The 23,386-nt window shown below is 44.2% G+C and overlaps 1 protein-coding gene across 6 annotated transcripts in view; it reads left to right on the top strand.

The window, feature by feature from the left end:
* TAF12 (TATA-box binding protein associated factor 12) overlaps positions 1–23,386 on the top strand; it is a 45,010-nt gene that overhangs the window by 16,383 nt on the left and 5,241 nt on the right. For 4 of the 6 annotated variants that reach the window (XM_012439851.2, XM_064363570.1, XM_064363573.1 and 1 more), the window contains 3 exons: positions 4,473–4,724; positions 8,847–8,924; positions 16,858–16,972. In XM_012439851.2, the coding sequence (XP_012295274.1) occupies positions 4,557–4,724; positions 8,847–8,924; positions 16,858–16,972 (361 nt within the window). In that variant the 5' untranslated portion in view covers positions 4,473–4,556. Of the gene's footprint in view, positions 1–2,595; positions 2,685–4,472; positions 4,725–8,846; positions 8,925–16,857; positions 16,973–23,386 lie in introns of those variants that run through there. The other 2 variants (XM_012439850.2, XM_064363572.1) reach the window with 2 other exon arrangements.

Genomic DNA, 23,386 nt, shown 5'->3' with positions numbered 1-23,386 from the left:
GTGAGCATGGTGGCTCATGCCTGTAATCCCAGCACTTTGGGAGGCTGAGGCAGGCGGATCACAAGGTCAGGAGTTCTAGACCAGCCTGGCCAACGTGGTGAAATCCCGTCTCTACTAAAAATACAAAAATTAGGTGAGCGTGGTGGCACATGCCTGTAGTCCCAGCTACTCGAGAGGCTGAGGCAAGATAATTGCTTGAACCCAGGAGGCGGAGGTTGCAGTGAGCCGTGACCACACCATTGCACTTCAACCTGGGTGACAGAGTGAGACTTCTCTCAAAAAAAAAAAAAAATTTTAAAGAGACAGGACTGAGTGTGGTGGTGGCCCAAGCCTATAATTTCAGTACGCAGGTAGGCTGAGGCAGGGGAATTGCTTGAGGCCAGGTGGTTTGAGACCAGCCTAGGTAGCATAGCAAGACCCCATCTCTACCAAAAAAAAAAAAATTAGCTGGGTGCAGTGGTGTGCATCTGTAGTCCTAGCTACTTAAGAGGTTGGGATGGGAAAATTGCTTGAGTCCACAAGTTCAAGGCTACAGACAACCATGATTGCACCACCGCACTCTAGCCTGGCCTACAGAATGAGACCTTGTCTTAAAATTTAAAAAAAGAGAGAGAGAGAGAAAGATTGAGACAGTGTCTCATAATGTTGCCAAGTCTAACCTCAAACTCCTGGGCTCAAGCAGTACTCCTACCTCAGCCCCCTGAGTAGCTGGGATTACAGGTGCATACCACCACACCCAGCTATGTCTCCAGATGTTATAACAGAAATTCTCATTCACAAATCTTTATTATAAAATGTCTCCACTTATTTTGTGTGATAACTCAGTATTATTTGGGAAGTCCCTTGAAGGTTGTGGGAGTGTTTTGAGAGATATAGTATGTTCAGTGTGAGGCTAGAGTGATGAGGATACAGTTTGATAATCTTTTTTTTTTTTTTTTTGAGATGGAGTTTCACTCTTGTTACCCAGGCTGGAGTGCAATGGCGCAATGTCGGCTAACCGCAACCTCTGTCTCCTGGGTTCAAGCAATTCTTCTGCCTCAGCCTCCCGAGTAGCTGGGACTACAGGCGTGCGCCACCATGCCCAGCTAATTTTTGTATTTTTAGTAGAGACAGGGTTTCACCATGTTGACCAGGATGGTCTCGATCTCTTGACCTCGTGATCCACCCGTCTCGGCCTCCCAAAGTGCTGGGATTATAGGCGTGAGCCACCGTGCCCGGCCCAGTTTGATAATCTTTAATGGGGCTTTTCCATAGAACTTGTGTTGGGAAAATAATTAGCTTTCTTAATATTAGAACAGCTATTAGCATGTTAAGAAAGGTTTCTCTGCTGACTCTTCTATTGGTAATGTTTGTTGATAGGAGAGAAGGGGAGAAGGAGTATGCTTAAAATAAACAAGTGATCCTAATACTCTTGCTGTCCCTTTCAGCTGGTTCTTGGCCAGCAAGTCAGCTTAGTTTATCTTTTTTTTTTTTTTTAAACCAGTACATACTTAGTTGCTTTTATTGAGAGTAAACCAGGAGAACATGATTTCTCATATTATCATTATTATTATTTTTTTTTTTAATTTATTTATTTTTTTGAGAGTCTTGCTCTGTCGTTCAGGCTGGAGTATAGTGGCCTGATCTCAGCTCACTGCAAACTGTACCTCCTGAGTTCAAGTGATTCTCTTGCCTCAGCCTTCCAAGTAGCTGGGATTACAAGCACTTGCCACCAGGCCTGGCTATTGGCTAGTTTTTGTATTTTTAGTAGATGCCAGGTGTCAACATATTGTCCAGGCTGGTCTCAAACTCCTAACCTCAAGTGATCTGCTTGCCTTGACCTCCCACAGTGCTGGGATTACAGGCGTGAGGCACTGGGCCAGGCCACATTTCTCATATTAGAAAGACAGTGTGTTGAGGAAGAACTCAGCACTAGAGAAAAGAGTAGAATAGATACAGATAGACATTTATGTTGCCAACTTTTACCGAGTTCTGAAAGCCATTGACATAACTTCCGTAGGTTCGTATCCCACAATTTTGCCCAATAAAATATTCCATATGCTGTTAGCTTATCCCTGACAGCAGACATTCATTTTATAAGAAGATGGTCTAGGCTGGGTGCAGTGGCTCACACCTGTAATTCCAGCACGTTGGGAGGCCGAGGTGGGTGGATTACAAGGTCAAGAGATTGAGACCATCCTAGCCAACATGGTGAAACCCCATCTCTAATAAAAATACAAAAATTAGCTGGGCTTGGTGGTGTGTGCCTGTAGTCCCAGCTACTTGGGAGGCTGAGGCAGGAGAATTGATTGATCCCAGGAGGTGGAGGTTGCAGTGAACTGAGAATGCGCCACTGCACTCCAGCCTGGTGACAGAGTAAGACTCTGTCTAAAAAAAACCAAAAATGGTCTATATGTGCCATAATCATCATTAATTAATTTTCAAAGTTGCTTATAAAAGAGGTGGAGATGTTTGTTTTGGCTCCCACTAAGGAAAAGGAGGTATATTTTTCCATATCCATTTGCTTGGATCCTCGTTGGTAAAGATGTACCAGGCCATGCAACTAAAATGATTCCATGGCAAGGATATTGCTTGATGCTAGTTGTTCATTTACAGGTAGCTTTTGAAAATGGCTGCCTCTCATTTCACCGGGCTCACAGCTGTTGCTGATGTAATTAAAGATCTAGACACTCAGATAGCTGTAAGTAAGTTTGAGGGTACTGTGGGCAAAACTTGGTGAATGTGCTTCTGATTGTCATGACACCCAAGCTGACGTCCACAGAGTAAACCTCATGGCTCTAAGATTCAGGAGTCTCAGCTGCTTCAGGCTAGGGTCTCTGCATGTACTTAGATTGCTAACACTCAGAGAAAAATTGCTCTTGATAAAAAGGAGTTTACTTTTAACAAAGGCTAAAAGTTATGTTTTTTGGGCATACCCCTGACATAGACTTAAGCATGTTTGAAATGCCAAAATGAACTAGTCTGTATTGTTAAGCTTTGTGACTGTTTTTTTTAAAGGATGCGATTGTGCCATGACTTATTTGAATTTAACATTATTTGATACTTTAAAAGTAATGCATGTAGTACTTAACTATTTTTACAAAGTTCTCAAAAATGTCTTATTCTAGTTTACTTTTATTTTATTTTTAGACAATGTCTCACTCTGTCACCTAGGCTGGAGTGCAGTGGTGGTATGATCACAGCTCATTGCAGCCTCAACTTCTTGGATTCAGGCAGTCCTCCTCCCTTAGCCTCCCAAGTAGCTAGGACTACATGCTAAGTGGGTCCAGCCAAGTGGGATTTTTTTTTTTTTTTTTTTTTTTTTTGAGATGGAGTTTCACTCTTGTTGCCCAGGCTGGAGTGCAATGGTGCAATCTCAGTTCAACGCACCCTCTGCCTTCCGGGTTCAAGCAGTTCTCCTGCCTCAGCCTCTCGAGTAGCTGGGATTACATGTGCCACCATGCCTGGCTAATTTTATTTTTAGTAGAGACAGGGTTTCTTCATGTTAGCCAGGCTGGTCTTGAACTCCCAGCCTCAGGTGATCTGCCTGCCTGGGCCTCCCAAAGTGCTGGGATTATAGGCGTGAGCCTCCATCCCAGCCCCTAAGTGGTTTTTTGTTTAGTTAGTTTGTTTGTTTGTTGAGACAGAGTCTCATTCTGTTGCCCACGCTGGAGTACAGTGGCATGATCTTGGCTCACTGCAAGCTCTGTCTCTCATGTTCAAATGATTCTCCTGCCTCAGCCTTCCCAGTAGCTGGGAGGGATTACAGGAGTGTGCCACCATGCCCAGCCAATTTTTTTGTATTTTTGGTAGAGATAGGGTTTCACCATGTTGGTCAGGCTTCTCTTGAACTCCTGACCTCAGGTAATCCACCCGCTTTGGCCTCCCAAGGTGCTGGGATCATAGGCGTAAGCCACCACGCCCAGCCCCAGCTAAGTTTTTGCAGATAGGGCTTCCCTATGTTGCCCAGGCTATTCTGTAACTCCTGGGCTCAAGTGATCCACTTCAGGCACCCAAAGTGCTGGGATAACAATGAGCCACTGCACCCAACCCTAGTTTATTTTTGTACATAAGATTCCTTATTCCATTTACTTTCTTCCTTGTTTCCGTTTTGTGGACAATTTTATTTAACATTTAGAGAAGAGATGGTTTCTAAATGTCAGGTGAAAGCAATAACCATTCTTCATTCCCTCAATTTTTAACATGTAGGTATTAAATGGTCACCATTCCATATATACTGAAGAACTCTCAAAGTCTAACAGACCTACCTGATTTTACTTACTTTTTTTTTTTTTTTTTTTGGTAGAGATGAGGTCTCGCTATGTTGCCCAGGCTGGTCTTGAACTACTGGCCTCAAGTGATCTGCCCACCTGGCCCTCCCAAAGTGCTGGGATTACAGTTGTGAACCATTGTACCAGGCCTCTTTTTACTCTCAAGACTCATCCTTTATTACAGGTTCTTCTAGAACTAATTCTTATGCTTTTCTTCTTCAGTTAATTGGCCTTGGTCCTCACAGCTCCAAAAAGAAACAGGATCTCGATAAGCTCTATGAGCTGAAGTCCAAAGCTCGGCAGATTATGAACCAGTTTGGCCCCTCAGCCCTAATCAACCTCTCCAATTTCTCATCCATAAAACCGGAACCAGCCAGCACCCCTCCACAAGGCTCCATGGCCAATAGTACTACAGTGGTAAAGATACCAGGCACTCCTGGTACAGGAGGTCGTCTTAGCCCTGAAAACAATCAGGTATCATCCTCTTAATCTTTCTTCCCTGTAGCCACCTCTTACCTGTTATTTCAACCTGTAATGCTTAAGAGATGTCCATCATATATGCTGCCTTTTTCTCTTAGCTGAAAAGGTCTTTTCCCTTTTGTGGATTTCTAACTTTTTTTGTTTGTTTGTTTGTTTGTTTGTTTTTTTAAGGCTAGTCAAGTTTGTTTATTTTAATGTAAGTAGAGAGTTTATTTGGGCCAAATTTGAGGACCCCAACTCAGGAGACACAGATTCAATTTGCCCTGAATATATGCTCCTCTAACATTCTTTAGCAAATTATCATGTACAGTGTTTAACAAGTTTTACTGTGTTGTATATTGTTGTGTGCATGCATGTATACATCCATCCATCCATACACACTAACACAATACCTTGCCTGTGATACGTTTTTTTCTTTCATTTTGATAGGTGTTTTATATATATGTTAACTATATAGTTGTTAAATAAATTTTTCCTATGATGGAAATGCTCTTGGTTCTAGCCATTCCATCTTCTAGTTCATCCAATTCCTGCCATTATTAATTTTCTGCAGTGATTCTAAAATCTGCTCCCTTCTTTCTACCCATAATTCTGATTTTGCCTCCAGAGCCACAAGAAATAAGTATAATCTCTTTGACTTGGGTTTCGTAGGCTGTCTAGAAAAAAATGAATGAGTTGGCCCAGTATTTCAAGGGAATGAGTGAAGGAACTGGCAAAGGTTAATGAGGGATGGTTGGGCAGACAATCAGGAGATCAGCCTCTTTTGAATATGGAGTCTGTTGTAGAAGACAGAATTTAAAATTGTATAGGTAGCTGGGTGTGGTGGCTCAAGCTTGTAATCCCAGCACTTTGGGAGGCCAAGGCGGGCGGATAACCTGAGGTCAGGAGTTTGAGAGGAGCCTAACAAACATGGAGATCAATACTATCCTGGCCAACATGGTGAAACCCCATCTCTACTAAAAATACAAAATTACCTGGGCGTGGTGGCGCATGCCTGTATTCCCGGCTACTTGGGAAGCTGAGGCAGGAAAATCGTTTGAACCCAGGAGGTAGAGGTTGCCATGAGCTGAGATCGCGACATCGCACTTCGGCCTGGGCAGCAAGAGAGAAATTCCGCCTCAAAAAAAAAACATTTGTGTAGGTAGGGTTATGGCAGAACATAGTGACCCTGTACTAGTAAGTTTCCATTGGAACTTTTAGGTAATATACAATCTTTGCAGATATTTAATAAAGAAGTAAAAATACGTAATAAAAATAGTGTGTCCTATAGAGGAGTAACTTGGCAGTAAGGGGACAGGAGGGGTAGAAAAGGGTGTTAGACTGGGTGGATGACCAGTTCTAAGACTTGTGCAATAAATCAAGACATGTAGTGAAGGCTTGAATTAGGTGATTAGGATAGAATGAAGAAGAATGGATAGATATGAGACATCATTAACAAATATTTATTTATTTTTTAGAGAAAGGGTTTTGCTCTCTTGCCCAGGCTAGAGTGCAATGGTATAATCATAGCTCGCTATAGCCTCAAATTTCTGAGTTCAAGCAATCTTCCCGCCTCAGCCTCCTGAGTAGCTAGAACCATAGGCATGCACCATCATGCTTGGTTAATTTTTTTTTTTTTTGTAGAGACAAGGTCTTGCTGTGTTGCCCAGGCTGGCCTCAAGTGATCTTCCCTCCTCTGCCTCCCAAAGTGCTGGGATTACAGATGTGAGCCACCATGCCCAGCTGAATATTCATTTTAGAAAATTATTTTTGGCCAGGCACGGTGGCTCATGCCTGTAATCCCAGCACTTTGGGAGGCCAAGTGGGTGGATCACCTGAGGTTGGGAGTTCGAGACCAGCCTGTCCAACATGGAGAAACCCTGTCTCTACTAAAAATACAAAATTAGCCAGGTGTGGTGGCACATGCCTATAATCCCAGCTACTCAGGAGGCTGAGGCAAGAGAATCACTTGAACCTGGGAGGCAGAGGTTGCAGTGAGCCGAGATTAAGCCATTGCACTCCAGCCTGGGCAACAAGAGCAAAACTCTGCCTCGAAAAAACAAAAAAAAAATTTTTCTTTTTTTCTTATATCAAAAATTATATGTGTTTATTACAGAAGCTGCAGAAATACACAAAAAATAAATAGCATGTAATTCTAATGCCACCACCATAAAATAGCCATGGTTAGCATTTTAGTATATGTCTTTTGGTTTTTTTTCTCTTTCGTTCTCTATCTTTTTTTATTTTTAGTGGAATTTTACTAGAAGCTTTAGAGCAAGAAAGAAAGAAAAGTGCCTATTTTTTAAAAATTTTTAAAAATTTTATATATATATGTGTGTGTGTGTGTATATATATATACACATATATATATTTAGATGTTTTTTTAAAGTAGAGATGCAGTCTCGCCATGTTGCCCAGGCTGGTTTCAAATACCTGAGCTTAGGCAGTCCTCCGCCTCGGCCTTCCAAAATGCTGGTGAGATTACAGGCGTGAGCCACTGTGCCTGGCCCTTTTTTTTTTTTTTTTGGAGATAGAGCTTGCTGTGTCCTCAGGCTGTAGTGCAGTGGCGTGATCTCGGCTCACTGTAACCTTCGCCTCCTAGGTTCAAGAATTCTCCTACCTCAGTCTCCTGAGTAGCTGGGACTACAGGGGAGCTCCAACGTGCCCAGCTATTCTTTTTCTATTTTTAGTGGAGACAGTGTTTCATGGAGTTGGCCAGGATGTTCTTGATCTTTTGACTTCGTGATCCGCTCACCTCAGCCTCTCAAAGTGCTGGGATTACAGACGTGAGCCACTGCACCTAGCCCTTTTTGGTTTTTTTTATATGGAGTCTCACTGTGTCACCCAGGCTGGAGTGCAGTGGCATGATCTCAGCTCACTGCAACCTCCACCTCCTGGGTTCAAGTGATTCTCCTGCTTCTGCCTCCTGAGCAGCTGGGACTACAGGTGCCCACCACCATGCCCAACTAATTTTTATATTTTTTAGTAGAGATGGAGTTTCACCATATTGGCCAGGCTGGTCTCGAACTCCTGACCTCTTGATCCGCCTGCCTCAACCTCCCAAAGTGCTCAGATTATAGGCGGAGGGCTTGCTGTGTTCCCCAGGCTGGAGTGTAGTGGCACAATTGTAGCTCACTGCAGTCTTCAACTCATGGCCTCAAGTGATCCTCCTGTCTCAGCTTCCTGAGTACCTGGGACTACAGGCATAGATCACTGTGCCTGACTTTCTTTTGATTACTTTTTAAATTTTATTTTTATTTTATCCGAGGAGTGGGGAGGAAGGAGCTTGATCACTTTTTAATGGCATACATATGTAACATGACATTTCCTTTATGAAGGCTGCCCTCAGAGAGTGTTAGCCTATTAAGTCAGAAACAGGGAAGTGTATAAATATGCACAATGAAAAAGGGTGCACAAGGTACAATAGAGGCCAAACGAGGAAGTGGTTACTTCTACTGGGATGGGCTAGGAAAGGGATCACAAAGAGGCACTATGAGGTGAGCACGTAGGAAGAAGGGAGGAAGAGCATGTATAGCACTTTGGGAGGCCAAGGTGGAAGAATCACTTGAGCCCAGGAGTTTAAGAGCAGGCTGCACAACATAGTGAGAGCCCATCTCTCCAAAAAAATAAAAGTAGCCAGGTGTGATGGCATGTGCCTATGGTCCCAGCTACCTGGGAAGCTTAGGTGGGAGAGCTTGTCAATCAAGGCGACAGTGAGCAACGATCATGCCACTGCACTCCAGTGGGCAATACAGTGAGACCCTGTCTCAAAAAAAAAAAAAAAAAAAAAAAAAAAACTTGCCTAAAGGCAAGGGGCATGGTACAATTTGTGGTGGTCAGAGAATTGCAAATTTCTTCATGTAGATAGGCACAGTGAGAAAAATACATGAGGGTGAAATATACAGTCTGACAGCTGGATGCTGGCCTGTCTTCAAACTGCTCTTTCCGCCTTTCCCTAAGTTACTTCTGTCTTGACAGTGTAGTCTTATAGCAGCATAGTCAGGTAGGGCAGACTGTGAACTCTTTGGAAAGTGGAAACTAAACCCAACAATTTGACAGCCTTTCTTCTTTACAGGGTAATGATCTATTTCATTTCCTTAATACTTGGCTGAAAAGTCTTTTCCCAATTAACTTTAGGTATTGACCAAGAAGAAATTGCAGGACTTAGTAAGAGAAGTGGATCCTAATGAGCAGTTGGATGAAGATGTGGAGGAGGTAAGGTGGGGTTGGGTACCCCAGAAACTGGTCCCTGAGAACTGGTATAGCATAGTGGTTAAGAGCACAGACAGGCCAGATGCAGTGGCTCATGCCTTTTGAGAGACTGAGGTAGGAAGATTGCTGGAGCCCAGAAGTTCAAACCAGCCTGGGCAATATAGTGAGACATTGTCTCTGCAAAAAATTACAAAATTAGCTGAGCATGGTGGTGTGCCCCTATAGTTCCAGCTACTAGGGAGGCTGAGGTGTTCTTAAACCTGGGAGGCCAAGGTTGCAGTAAGACAAAATTGCACCACTGCACTCCAGCCTGGGTGACAGAGCATGACCCTGTTTCCAAAAAAAAAAGAGGGCCGGGCATGGTGGCTCACACCTGTAATCCTAGCACTTTGGAAGGCTGAGGTGGGCAGATCATGAGGTCAGGAGTTGGAGACCAGCCTGGCCAACATAGTGAAATCCCATCTCTACTAAAAATACAAAAATTAGCCAGGCATGGTAGCACACGCCTATAGTCTCACCTATTTAGGAGACAGGAGAATCGCTTGAACCCAGGAGGCAGAGGTTGCAGTGAGCCAAGATCGTGCCACTGCACTCTAGCTTGGGCAACAGAGTGAGACTTCATCTCAAAAAAAAAAAAGGCTGGGCGCGGTGGCTCATGCCTGTAATCCCAGCACTTTGGGAGGCTAAGGTGGGTGGATCACCTGAGGTCAGGACTTTGAGACCAACCTGACCAACAAGGTGAAACCCTGTCTCTACTAAAAATGCGAAAATTAGCCAGATGTGGTTGTGGGTGCCTATAATCCCAGCTGCTTGGGAGGCTGAGAGGAGAATCGCTTGAACCTGGAAGGCGGAGGTTGCACCAAAAAAAAAAAAAAAAAAAGGCCAGCACAGTGGCTCATGTCTGTAATCTCAACACTCTGGGAGGCTGAGGTAGGCAGATCACTTGAGGTCAAGAGTTTGAGACCAGCCTGGCTAACATGGTGAAACCCCATCTCTACTAAAAGTAAAAAGAAAATTTAGCTGGGCATGGTGGTACATGCCTGTAATCCCAGCTACTTGGGAGGGTGAGGCAGGAGAATCGCTTGAACCTGGGAGGCTGAGGTTGCAGTAAACTGAGATCACGACACTGTACTCTAGCCTGGGTGACAGAGCAAGACTCTGTCTCAAAAAATAATAATAAAATAAGAGCAGAGACAAATCTAAATTTGATTCTTGGCCCTTCCACATACCAGCTGTGTTGCTGTAGACAAGTCACCTAAGTTTTTGAGACTTAGGTTTCTCCTATATTAGTACGGTATGGACATTATTTACCTGCAGGGTTATTGCAATTTATACACATCTAGGAGAATGCCTAATGCTTTACACCCAATAACTGCTGGTACTTTTGCCTGTTAAAGGGGGCATAGCGTGTTGCTCATAGGCAATCATTTTCAATAAGTTTAGCTGTTTCTGTAACATTCTTCTATATTTCTTTTTTTTTTTTTCTTTTTTTGAGACGGAGTTTCGCTCTTGTTGCCCAGGCTGGAGTGCAATGGCGCGATCTCGGCTCACTACAACCTCCGCCTCCTGGGTTCAGGCAATTCTCCTGCCTCAGCCTCCCGAGTAGCTGGGACTACAGGCACGTGCTACCGTGCCCAGCTAATTTTTTTTTGTATTTTTAGTAGAGACGGGGTTTCATCATGTTGACCAGGATGGTCTCTATCTCTTGACCTCGTGATCCACCCGCCTCGGCCTCTGAAAGTGCTGGGATTATAGGCGTGAGCCACCGCACCTGGCCCCCGGTAGATGAGAATTTTGTTATACCTCTCACAAATGTGCCATATAACTTTCTTTGTTTTTTGTTTTTGTTTTTGTTTTTTTGAAACAGAATCATGCTCTGTCACCCAGGCTGGAGTATAGTGGCGCGATCTCAGCTTACCGCAACCTCTGCCTCCCAGGTTTAAGTGATTCTCCTGCCTCAGCTTCCCGAGTAGCTGAGATTATAGGCACATGCCACCACTCCTGGCTAATTTTTGTATTTTTAGTAGAGATGGGGTTTTGCCATGTTGTCCAGGCTGGTCTCGGATTCCTGACCTCAGGTGATCCACCCACCTCACTCAGCCTCCCAAAGTGCTGAGATTAACAGGCATGAGCTACCATGCCTGCTGGCCTATATAACTTTCCTTATCTTTTTTTTTTTTGAGACACAGTCTTGCTCAGTCGCTCAGGCTGGAGTGCAGTGGCACGATATTGGCTCACTACAAACTCCATCTCCCATGTTCAAGTGATTCTCTCACCTCAGCCTGCTGAGCAACTGGGATTACAGGTGCAAGCCACCATACCTGACTAATTTTCATATTTTTATTAGAGATGGGGTTTCACCATGTTGGCCAGGCTGGTCTCGAACTTCTGACCTCAAGTGATCCATCCACCTCAGCCTCCCAAAGTGCTGGGATTACAGGTGTGAGCCACCACACCCAACTCTGGCTATTCATTCTTAAAGAATGACCCACTGTAGCTGGGCATGGTGGCTTCTGCCTGTAATCCCAGCACTTTGGGAGACTGAAGTGGGTGGATCACCTGATGTCAGGAGTTCAAGACCAACCTGGCCAACATGGTGAAACCCCATCTCTACTAAAAATACAAAAAATTAACCGGGGATGGTGGTGCACACCTGTAGTCCCAGCTACTCAGGAAGCTGAGGCAGGAGAATCACTTGAACCCAGGAGTTGGAGGTTGCAGTGAGCCAAGGTTGCACCATTGTACTCCAGCCTGGGCCACAGAGTGAGACCCCCCATCTCAAAAAAAAAAAAAAAAAAAGATTCACTGAAAAGCTGATTTGAAGCATAATTGATGGATTTGGCCCAGTGATTTATAGGTAAATGTTTAACAACCTGCTCTTTGGAGATAAAGGCCTGATTTGCAGTACTTTATGATTTCTGCAGTGTAACTATTCCTCCCAACATGACATCACTGAATTAAAACTTGGGAAAAGAGGTACATAATTGACTTTTATGAGCTGGTCTCAGTTCATGCTAGCAGACCACAGATATTACTTCAGAGTAATTTGGTCTATAAGTCAACCTTCCTAATGGAAGATTCCCTATATGTCAGTATCTGTAAGTCTTTTCTCTGGAATCATTCAGTATCTCCAGAGAAAAATCTTCCAGTCTCCTATCTGGAGGTTTGGTTTATCCTTTAACTTCTTTTTTTTTTTGAAATGGAGTCTCGCTTTGTCGCCCAGGCTGGAGGGTAATGACATGGTCTCGGCTCTCTGTAACCTCCGTTTCCTGGGTTCAAGTGATTCTCCTGGCCTCAGCTGCTCGAGTAGCTGGGATTACAGCGCCCGCCACCATGCCCAGCTAATATTTGTATTTTTAGTAGAGACAGGGTTTCACCATATTAGTCAGGCTGGTCTCGAACTCCTGACCTCAGGTGATCCACCCACCTTGGCCTCCGAAAGTGCTGGGATTACAGGTGTGAGTCACCACGCCCAGCCAGTTTCCTTTTTTTTTTTTTTTTTTCAATGACAGGGTCTCATTATCACCCAGGCTGGAGTTCAGTGGCATGATCATAGCTCACTGTGGCCTCAACCTCCTGGGCTCAAGTGATCCTTTCACCTCAGCCTTCCAAGTAACTGTGACTATGGTGTGCGCCACCACACCTGGCTAATTTTTAAATCTTTTATAAAGATGAGGTCTTACCATGTTGCCCAGGCTGGTCTGGAACTCTTGGGCTCAAGCAACCCACCCACCTTGGCCTCCCAAAGTCGTGGGATTACAGACCCCATCACTATAAAAATTTTAAAAATTAGCTAGACCTGATGACACATACCTGTAGTCTCAGCTACTTGGGAAGCTGAGATGGGAGGACTGCTTTAGCCCAAGAGGTTTAGACTGCAGTGAGCCATGATTGGGCCACTGTACTCCAACCTGGGCAATAGAGGGAGACCCTGTTTCAAAAACAAACAAAAAAAAGTTATTGGTTCTTTTCTATGGTAAGGCTCAGGAAAAAAAAGTTTATTGGAAATTCTTGCCCATTAAGATTTTCTCTTCTGTTGCTGATGTCTTTGTGGATTAATATTTTACTTTACTTTATTTATTTCGAAATGGAGTCTCACTCTGTCGCCCAGGCTGGAGTTCAGTGGTATGATCTCTGCTCACTGCAACCTCTGCCTCTCAGGTTCAAGAGATTCTCCTGCCTCAGTCTCCCAAGTAGCTGGGATTACAGGCGTGAGCCACCATGTCTGGCTTTTTTTTTTTTTTTGAGACGGAGTTTCACTCTTGTCACCCAGGCTGGAGTGCCATGGTACCATCTTGGCTCACTGCAACATCTGCATTCTGGATTCCAGAGATTCTCCTGCCTCAACTTCCAGAGTAGCTGGGATTACAGGTGCCCGCCACCATGCCCAGCTAATTTTGTATTTTTGGTAGAAACAGGGTTTCACTATGTTGGTCAGGCTGGTCTCAAACTCCTGACCTCAGGTGTTCCACTTGCCTTGAGCTTCCAAAGTGCTGGGATTACAGGAGTGAGCCACCGCACCTGACCCTTAAAGACTGGGTTTCACCATGTTGTCAGGCTGGTCTCGAACTTCTGACCTCAAATGATCTGCCCACATCAGCCTCCCAAAGTTCTGGGATTACGGGGTGAGCCACCATGTCCACCCTCAATTTATTTATTTTTAAATACAGATGAGGGTCTTTCAGTATTGTTGGGCTGGTCTCAAACTTCTGACCTCAAATAATCCTTCCAACTCGGCCTCCCAAAGTGCTGGGATTACAGGCATGCGCCACTGCACCTAGCCTTCTGCTTTCTCCTTACATGGCCATGAACAAATTAGTCTCTCTGAGTCTCTAAAATCCTCTATAGAATGAATAAAATCCATGTCCGATTTTCTTCACAGGATTATTATAAGGACTAAGTGAGATAATGGAAACAAAAGTGCTTTTAAGAGACTGTGAGTGAGGAATTCAAATGATTCACTTTTATTTTCCCACTAATAAAGATATGAAAGATAGGGATTGGAATAGTTGATCACTGCCAGGTAGAAAGTATCTGCTCAAGCTGGGCGCTGTGGCTCAAGTCTGTAATCCTAGCACTTTGGGAGGCTGAGATGGGCGGATCACCTGAGGTCAGGAGTTTGAGACCAGCCTGGCCAACATGGTGAAACCCCATCTCTAAAAATAGAAAAATTAGCTGGGTGTGGTGGCGGGCACCTGTAATCCCAGCTACTCCGGAGGTTACTACCAGGCTACTCTAGCCAGACCAGCTGGCCAACATGGTGAAACCCCTTCTCTAAAAATATAAAAATTAGCTGAGCGTGGTGGTGGGCGCCTGTAATCCCAGCTACTTGGGAGGCTGAGGCAAGAGAATTGCTTGAACCCAGGAGGCGGAGGTTGCAGAAAACCAAGATCATGCCATTGCATTCCAGCCTGGGCAACAAGAGCGAGATTCCATCTCAAAAAAAAAAAAAGAAAGTATATGCTCAGAAAGATGTGAATTGCGGGAGAGAGATCCAAGATGGCTGATGATTAGCAGCTCGGGCACGTACCTCCCAGTGAAAGCGCAAAGAACGAGAGGACGCCACACTTTCAGACAAATATTAGTTGCTCACGGACCAGGAGATTCCCAGTGGAAGAGCTCCACGGGTCGCCAGGGCGACTCTTGTGGCCGGCGTGGCGGTTTTGCTGGTGCCTTAGCACGCCAGTTCTTGGTGCAGAGTCCGGAGATTCCCGGGCAGAAAAGCACCATCAATCTTAACACCGCTGTTTTGGCCGGCTCAGTGGATTGCTCAGATTTCGGCGCAGGGAATCAACAAGTTGGACGTCAGAGACCCAGTTAGAAAGTCAGTAATTATAAAGACGACAGACGGACAAATATATAATGAAGGGAAGAAACCAGCGTAAAAAGGTAGAGAATACTCAAAATCAGAATGCCTCTCCCTCTACAGGGGATTGCAATTCCTCATCAGTAACGGAACAAGGCTTAATAGATTACACGTGTGTTCCAATAACAAGCAGGTTTCAAAACGTGGGTGATAAGAAACTTCTGTGAATTAAAAGAACTTGTTCTAACCCAATGCAAAGAAACTAAGAACCTTGAAAAAAGGTTTGACGAAATGTTAACGAGAATGGACAATTTAGAGAAGAATATAAGTGAATTGATGGAGCTGAAAAACACAACACGAGAACTTCGCGAAGCATGCACAAGTTTAAACAGTCGAATTGATCAAGCAGAAGGAAAGATATCAGAAGTCGAGGACCAGCTCAGTGAAATGAAACGAGAAGACAAGAATGCAGAAAAAAGGATGAAAAGGAATGAGCAAAGTCTCCAGGAAATATGGGACTATGTGAAAAGACCTAATTTACGTTTGATAGGTGTACCTGAATGTGATGAAGAGAATGAATCCAAGTTGGAAAATACTCTTCAGGATATCATTCAGGAAAATTTTCCCAACCTGGCAAGGCAGGGTAATATTCAACTCCAGGTAATACAGAGAACACCACAAAGATATTCTTCAAGTAGACCAACCCCAAGGCACATAATCGCCAGATTTATTAGGGTTGAAATGAAGGAGAAAATACTAAGGGCAGCCAGAGAGAAAGGTCAGGTTACCCATAAAGGGAAACCTATCAGACTTACAGCAGATCTCTCAGCAGAAACCCTACAAGCCAGAAAAGAGTGGGGACCAATATTTAACATCCTTAAAGAAAAGAACTTTCAACCCAGAATTTCCTATCCAGGCAAACTAAGCTTTATGAGTGAAGGAAAAATTAAGTCTTTTGCGAACAAACAAGTACTTAGAGAGTTCACCACCACCAGGCCTGCTCTACAAGAGCTTCTGAAAGAAGCACTATACATATAAAGGAACAACCAATATCAGCCTTTCCAAAAATATATCAAAAAGCAAAGAACTTTAACACAATAAAAAATTTACATCAACTAATGGGCAAAACAGCCAGCTAGCATCAAACGCCGGTATTAAACTTATATATATTTTAATTGGATAAAAAGCCAAAACCCATCGGTATGCTACATCCGGGCCCATCTTACATGCAACAATACACAAAGACTCAGAGAGAAGGAGGAAGATTTACCAATCAAACAGAGAGTAAAAATAAACCAATAAACAAAAAGCAGGAGATGCAATTCTCGCCTCTGATAAAGTAGACTTTAAAGCAACAAAGATCAAAAGAGGCGAGGAATGACATTACATAATGGCAAAAGGATCAATGCAACAAGAAGAGCTAACGATTCTATAGATCAACGAGATAGAAAATTAACAAGGATATTCAGAACTTGAACTCAGACCCGGAACAAGTAAACTTAATAAACATTTATAGAACTCTCCACTTCAAATACACAAAACATACATTACCACCTCACACCTATTCCAAAGGTGACTATATAATTGGAAGTAAATCACTCCTCAGTAATCACATAGCATTTCATAGGTTTAAATTAAATATTGGTTGGCTGTTTGTTTGTTATCTTCTTCCCTTATTCCTTCCTGACTACATCATTAAGTATAATTATCAGTATAAAAGAGGTTTTCAATACCCATTACTAAATTGCATTCTAGCCTGGGCAAGAAATCAATACTCCCATTCTCTCTCCCTCTTTCTTTTCCTTCTCCCTCCTCCCCATTCTGTCTCTCTCTTTCTCTTCCTTTTTCCTCCTTCCTAATTTCCTCTCTTTCTCTTTAAAAAAAAAAAAATAAAAATAAAAATAAAAATAAAAATAAAAAAAAAAAAGAAAGATGTGAATTGCACTCAACCTGGGTAATGTTTTTTTTTTGTCCTTCTCATTCCTCTTCCCCACCTTAGCCCAAATGCTGATTCCAGCCTTCTACTAGAAATCCTGACTAGATATGTAACCTAAGCAGAAAGCAGTTGTCCCATCACCAGAATCCTATTTGCCAATGTCGTGGTGACTCTCCCTACTTTACCTTCCCCAGATGCTGCTGCAGATTGCTGATGATTTTATCGAGAGTGTAGTGACAGCAGCCTGTCAGCTTGCACGGCATCGCAAGTCCAGCACTCTGGAGGTGAAAGATGTCCAGCTACATTTAGGTATGTGGTCTTGTTTCTCCCTGAAAAATGTATTCAACTGCTGCTTCAGGACTGCCAGGGGAAGTGTAGTCAGAGGAACCTTCATGCCAGAACCAGACTTTTGGGCACTGGGATTTATGTATTAATTAAATATCAGCACTAAATAGAAAAGAAAAATCCATCCATGGTAGGGAGAATGAGTGCAGGCATGGATTTGAAACCAGATTCTGCCACTTTCCAGCTGTATCAGCCTATTTTTCCTACCTAGTTTCTCTTAGACTCTGTTTCCTCATTTGTAAAGTAAGGATCATAGTCTCCTCCTTACAGGATAAATCTGATAATTATAGACTATGTCTGTAAAGTGACTGGCACTGGACCTGCACAAAGTAGAACCTGGTAAATATAGGTACTGTTATGTCTCTACCATTCAAATAAAACTGTTCCTCAGTGTTCCCTTACAGTTTTTAGCCTATTTATGCATTTTTCCCCAAGCCAATAATCATAATATACATACAACTTTATATTCTTAACAGACACTAAATTTGAGTTTGGGTTTTTCTGGGAGATACTTAGCTAATAGTGATAACCATAATCACTTGGAAATGAATAAGCAGCCCTCTGCATTGGTTACAATGTGATCAAAAGAAAGAGATCAGTATATATATGTATATATATAATTTTAATTATTATTATTATTTTATGGGACAGAGTCTTGCTCTGTCACCAGGCTGGAGTGCAGTGGTGCAGTCTCGGCTCACTGCAACCTCTGCCTCCTGGGTTCAAGCGATTCTTCCGCCTCAGTCTCCCGAGTAGCCGGGACCACAGGTGTGTGCCACCATGCCTGGCTAATTTTTTTGTATTTTTAGTAGAGATGGGGTTTCACCGTGTTGGCCAAGATGGTCTTGATCTCTTGACCTCGTGATCCGCCCACCTCGGCCTCCCAAAGTGCTGGGATTATAATAATTTTAATTTTTAAAATTTTGTTTGTTCGTTGATTTATTTATTTATTTTGAGATGGAGTCTTGCTCTGTCATCCAGACTGGAGTGCAGTGACGCGATCTCAGCTCACTGCAGCCTCCACCTCCTGGGTTCAAGCGACTCTCCTACTTCAGCTTCCTGAGTAGCTGGGACTAGAGGCACCTGCCACTGCACCAGGCTAATTTTTGTATTTTTAGTAGAGACAGGGTTTTGCCATATAGGCCAGGCTGGTCTCGAATTCCTGACCTTGTGATCCACCTGCCTCAGCCTCCTAAAGTGCTGGGATTACAGGCATGAGCCATTGCACCCGGCTATTTTTTTATTTTTTGAGATGGAGTCTCGCTCTGTCACCCAGGCTGGAGTTCAGTGGCGCCATCTCAGCAACCTCCGCCTTCTGGGTTCAACTGATTCTCCTGTCTCAGCCTCCCAAGTAGCTGGGACTACAGACCAGTGCCACCACACCTGGCTAATTTTTGTATTTTCAGTAGAGATGGAGTTTCATCATGTTGGTCATGCTGGTCTCGAACTCCTGACCTCAGGTGATTCACCTGCTTTGGCCTTCCAAAGTGGTAGGATTAGTCATGAGCCACCATGCCTGGCCCAGTCTATACCTATAGAGACAGTCAGGCCAAATGAATGAGACAGACAGTATTAAGGGATTTGGTGCAGATCAGCCCATGAATAATTATTGAAAGGCTTCCTTCACAGTGTCAAGGATCTATTGCCTTGGGGAGACATTGGTAGTCTAGGTAACGTAACACTCTTTGGTTAATATTGCTGGTATATAGAGAAAAGAACAGATATTCCAGTTATCCATCAATGTGTAGTAGACCACCCCAAAACAGTGGCTTAGCACAATAACAGTTGTTGATTTTATTCATGAATCTTGGGGTTGACTGGGCTCAGCTAGTTTTACTATGTTAGGCAGTGGCTGGGCCTGAGATTGTCTTGAAGGAAGGCATACTAGTTTCCTAGGGTTACCTTAACAAAGTACCATAAACATGGCAGCTTAAAACAACAAAAAATTTTCTTTCACAGTTCTGAGGCCAGAAATCTGAAATCTAAGTGTCAGCAGGGTCATGTTCCCTCTGCTGCCCCTAGGGAAGAATGTATTCTTGCCTCCTCCCAGCTTCTGGTGGTAGCTGGCAATCCTTGGTTTTCCATGGCTTGTAGCTGCAGAACTCCAGGCTCTGCTTTGGTCTTCACATGTCCTTTTCCCTGTGTGTCTCTAGCTCTGTGTCTCTTCTCTTCTTCTCATAGAACACCAGTCATGTTGGATTAAGGGCTAACCCTACTCTAATATGATCTCATTTTAACCAATTTCATCTGTAACATCCTATTTCCAAATAAGATCATATTCTGGAGGTACTTAAGGTTAAGACTGCAATGTATCTTTTTGAGGGGCACAATTTAAATAACCCATAATGGAAGGCTTTATATGTCTTCCACATCTGATGCCTGGTCTAAGAACACTGAAAAAGCTAGGATTCTGCAGGTGTCTCCCTCCATCCCTCCCACCCTCCCATTCCCCTTCACATTCCCCAATCCTACCCTTCCCATCCTCTCCAACCACTGTCTTTCCATATGGTCTTATGCTTTAGCAGTCCCAGGATAACTATACTTCTTACATGACAGCTAAAGGCTCCCAGAACTAGCATCCCATTAGCACCTGGCAGAAAACTTCATAGACTTTTCTAACCCAGTCTTCAGCATCACTCTTGGTGAATTCTGTTCTTTGAGGCAGTCAGACCTGTCCAGCTTCAGCAGGAGGGAACACAGACTCCATGTCTTGATAGCAGGAGTGTGAAGGAATTTGTAGACATGTTTTACAACCACCACTAGGGGCCTGGCATGGTGGCTTATACCTGTAACTCCAGCATTTTGGGAAGCTGAGTCAGGAGGATTGTTTGAGCCCAGGAGTTCAAGACTAGCTTGGGTAACATAGTGAGACCTCATCTCTACAAAAGATTTAAAAATTTGCTCATGCATGGCTAAGAGGAAAAAAATATAAAAAAATAAATAATTTAAAAAAAAAAGATTTAAAAATTAACCAGGCATGGTGGTGTGTACCTGTAGTCCCAGCTACTCAGGAGGCTAAGGCAGGAAGATCACTTGAGCCCCGAAGGTCAAGGGTGCAGTGAGCTGTCGTCATCACACTGCACTGTAGCCTGGGTGACAGAGTGAGACCCTGCCTCTAAATAAATAATTAAATACATACATACATTAAAAAACAACTCGTTCGGGTGTGGACCTGTGATCCTGGCACTTTGGGAGGCCAAGGTAGGTGGATCACTAGGTCAGGGGTCAAAACCAGCCTGGCCAAGATAGTGAAACCACCTGTCTATTAAAAATACAAAAGTTGGGCCAGGCGCGGTGGCTCAAGCCTGTAATCCCAGCACTTTGGGAGGCCGAGGCAGGTGGATCACGAGGTCAAGAGATCGAGACCATCCTGGTCAACATGGTGAAACCCCGTCTCTACTAATACAAAAAATTAGCTGGGCATGGTGGCGCATGCCCGTAATCCCAGCTACTCAGGAGGCTGAGGCAGGAGAATTGCCTGAACCCAGGAGGCAGAGGTTGCGGTGAGCCGAGATGCGCCATTGCACTCCAGCCTGGGTAACAACAGCGAAACTCCGTCTCAAAAAAAAAAAAAAAAATAGAAAAGTTAGCCAGATGCAGTGGCAGGCACCTGTAATCCCAGCTACTTGGAAGTCTGAGGCAGGAGAATTGCTTGACCCCAAGAGGTGGAGATTGGAGTGAGCTGAGATCATGCCACTGCACTCCAGCCTGGGTGACAGAGGGAGACTGTCTCCAAAAAAAAAAAAAAAAAAATCAATCCACCACAACACAGATTCATAGAGACAGAAAGAATAAGTAAGCCAGGGCTGGCGCAGTGGCTCACACCTGTAATCCCAGCACTTTGGGAGGCCAAGGCAGGCGAATCACAAGGTCAGGAGTTCGAGACCAGCCTGGCCTACATAAACCCCTTCTCTACTAAAAATACAAAAATTAGCTGGGCGTGGTGGCGCACGCCTGTAATCCCAGCTACTCAGGGGGCTGAGGCACAAGAATTGCGTGAACCAGGGAGACAGAGGTTGCAGTGAGCCAAGATCGCGCCACTGGACTCCAGCCTGGGTGACAGAGTGAGACTCTGTCTCAAAAAAAAAAGTAGAATAAGTAGAACGCTGTTTCCAGGGGCTGAGGGGAAGAGGGTAGAGGGAGTTACTTAATGGATATAGAGTTTCAGTTTGGGAGGATGAAAAAGTTCTGGAGATGGATGATGGTGATGGTTGTATAACAAATGTGAATTGGGGCCAGGTGAAGTGGCTCATGCCTGTAATCCCAATGCTTTGGGAGGTAGAGGTGCGCGGATCACCTGAGGTCAGGTGTTCAAGACCAGCCTGGCCAACATGGCAAAGCTCTTCTCTACCAAAAATAGAAAATTTAGCTGGGCGTGGTAGTGCGCCCCTGTAGTCCCAGCTACTTGGGAGGCTGAGGCAGGAAAATTACTTGTATCCAGGAGGTGTAGGATGTAGTGAGCCAAGATTATGCCACTGAACTCCAGTGTGGGTAACAGAGCAATAGCCTATCTCAAAAAAAAAAAAAGTTAAATCAGATTATTTATATAGAATGCTTTGCACAATGTTGCTTTGACCATGCATTTACTACATTTCATTAACTAAATTATTGTTGTTGCTATTAAGATTATATAAAATAAGCCGGGCGCGGTGGCTCAAGCCTGTAATCCCAGCACTTTGGGAGGCCGAGGCGGGTGGATCACGAGGTCAAGAGATCGAGACCATCCTGGTCAACATGGTAAAACCCTGTCTCTACTAAAAATACAAAAAATTAGCTGGGCGTGGTGACGCGTGCCTGTAATACCAGCTACTCAGGAGGCTAAGATAGGAGAATTGCCTGAACCCAGGAGGCGGAGGTTGCGGTGAGCCGAGATTGCGCCATTGCACTCCAGCCTGGGTAACAAGAGCAAAACTCCGTCTCAAAAAAAAAAAAAAAAAGAGATGGGGTTGCACCATGTTAGCCAGGATGGTCTCAATCTCCTGACCTTGTGATCTGCCCGCCTCGGCCTCCCAAGGTCCTGAGATTACAGGCATGAGCCACCGTGCCCGGCCTATTTTATATAATCTTTTTTTTTTTTCCCCCGAGATGGAGTTCCGCTCTTGTTACCCAGGCTGGAGTGCAATGGCGCGATCTTGGCTCACCGCAACCTCCACCTCCTGGGTTCAGGTTATTCTCCCGCCTCAGCCTCCTGAGTAGCTGGGATTACAGGAACGCGTCACTATGCCCAGCTAATTTTTTGTATTTTTAGTAGAGACGGGGTTTCACCATGTTGACCAGGATGGTCTCGATCTCTTGACCTCGTGATCCACCCATCTCGGCCTCCCAAAGTGCTGAGATTACAGGCGTGAGCCACCGACCCCATCTCTACTAAAAAAACAAAAGAAATTAGCCAGGCGTGGTAGCATGAGTCTGTAGTCCCAGCTACTCGGGAGGCTGAGGCAGGAGAATTGCTTGGACCCAGGAGGCGGAGGTTGCAGTGAGCCAAGATCATGTCATTGGACTCCATCCTGGGTGCCTGAGTGACAGAGCAAGAATCCATCTCAAAAAAAAAAAAAAAAAAAGCAATGCAGAGCACAGTGGCTCATGCCTGTAATCTCAGCACTTTGGGAGGCCAAGGCAGCCGGATCACCTGAGATCAGGAGTTCAAGACCAGCCTGACCAACATGGAGAAACCCCATCTCTACTAAAAATACAAAAATTAGCCAGGCGTAGTGGTACATGCCTATAGTCCCAGGTACTCAGAAGGCTGAGGCAGGAGAATTGCTTGAACCTGGGAGGCAGAGGTTGTGGTGAGCTGAGATTGCACCATTGCACTCCAGCCTGGGCAATAAAAGAGAGACTCTGTCTCAAAAAAAAAAAAAAAAAAAAGATTATATAAAATATATGTATACACACATAAAGTACCCAGGTATACATAGTTACAGATACACATACATGGTAGCTACTCTCTTTATGTTTTATGTTTTTATTCATTTTTTTGAGAAAGTTTCATTCTCATTGCTCAGGCTGGAGTGCAAGTGCAGAATCTTGGTTCACTGCAACCTCTGCCTTCCAGGTTCAAGTGATTCTCCTGCCTCAGTCTCCGGAGTATCTGGGATTACATAGGCACCCTCCACCACACCTGGCTAATTTTTTGTATTTTTAATAGAGATACACATCATGTTGGCCAGGCTGGTATCAAACTCCTGAGGTGATCCTCCTGCCTTGGCCTCCCAAAGTGCTGGGATTACAGGTGTGAGTCACTGCACCCGGCTTACTCTCTTTCTTTAAAGTGACTTTGCACACTTTATCTACTTTTTGTTGACTGTAAAGTTTATTCCTAGGGAATAAAGTTTGTCTGCAACCTCTGGCTTACTGTAACCTCTACTGCCTGGGTTC

Source organism: Aotus nancymaae, unplaced genomic scaffold (assembly GCF_030222135.1).
Source record: "Aotus nancymaae isolate 86718 unplaced genomic scaffold, 86718_ANA_hifiasm-v0.15.2.pri h1tg000053l, whole genome shotgun sequence".
Taxonomy (NCBI): Eukaryota; Metazoa; Chordata; class Mammalia; order Primates; family Aotidae; genus Aotus; species Aotus nancymaae.
This window is presented reverse-complemented; position numbering and strand designations above follow the sequence as displayed.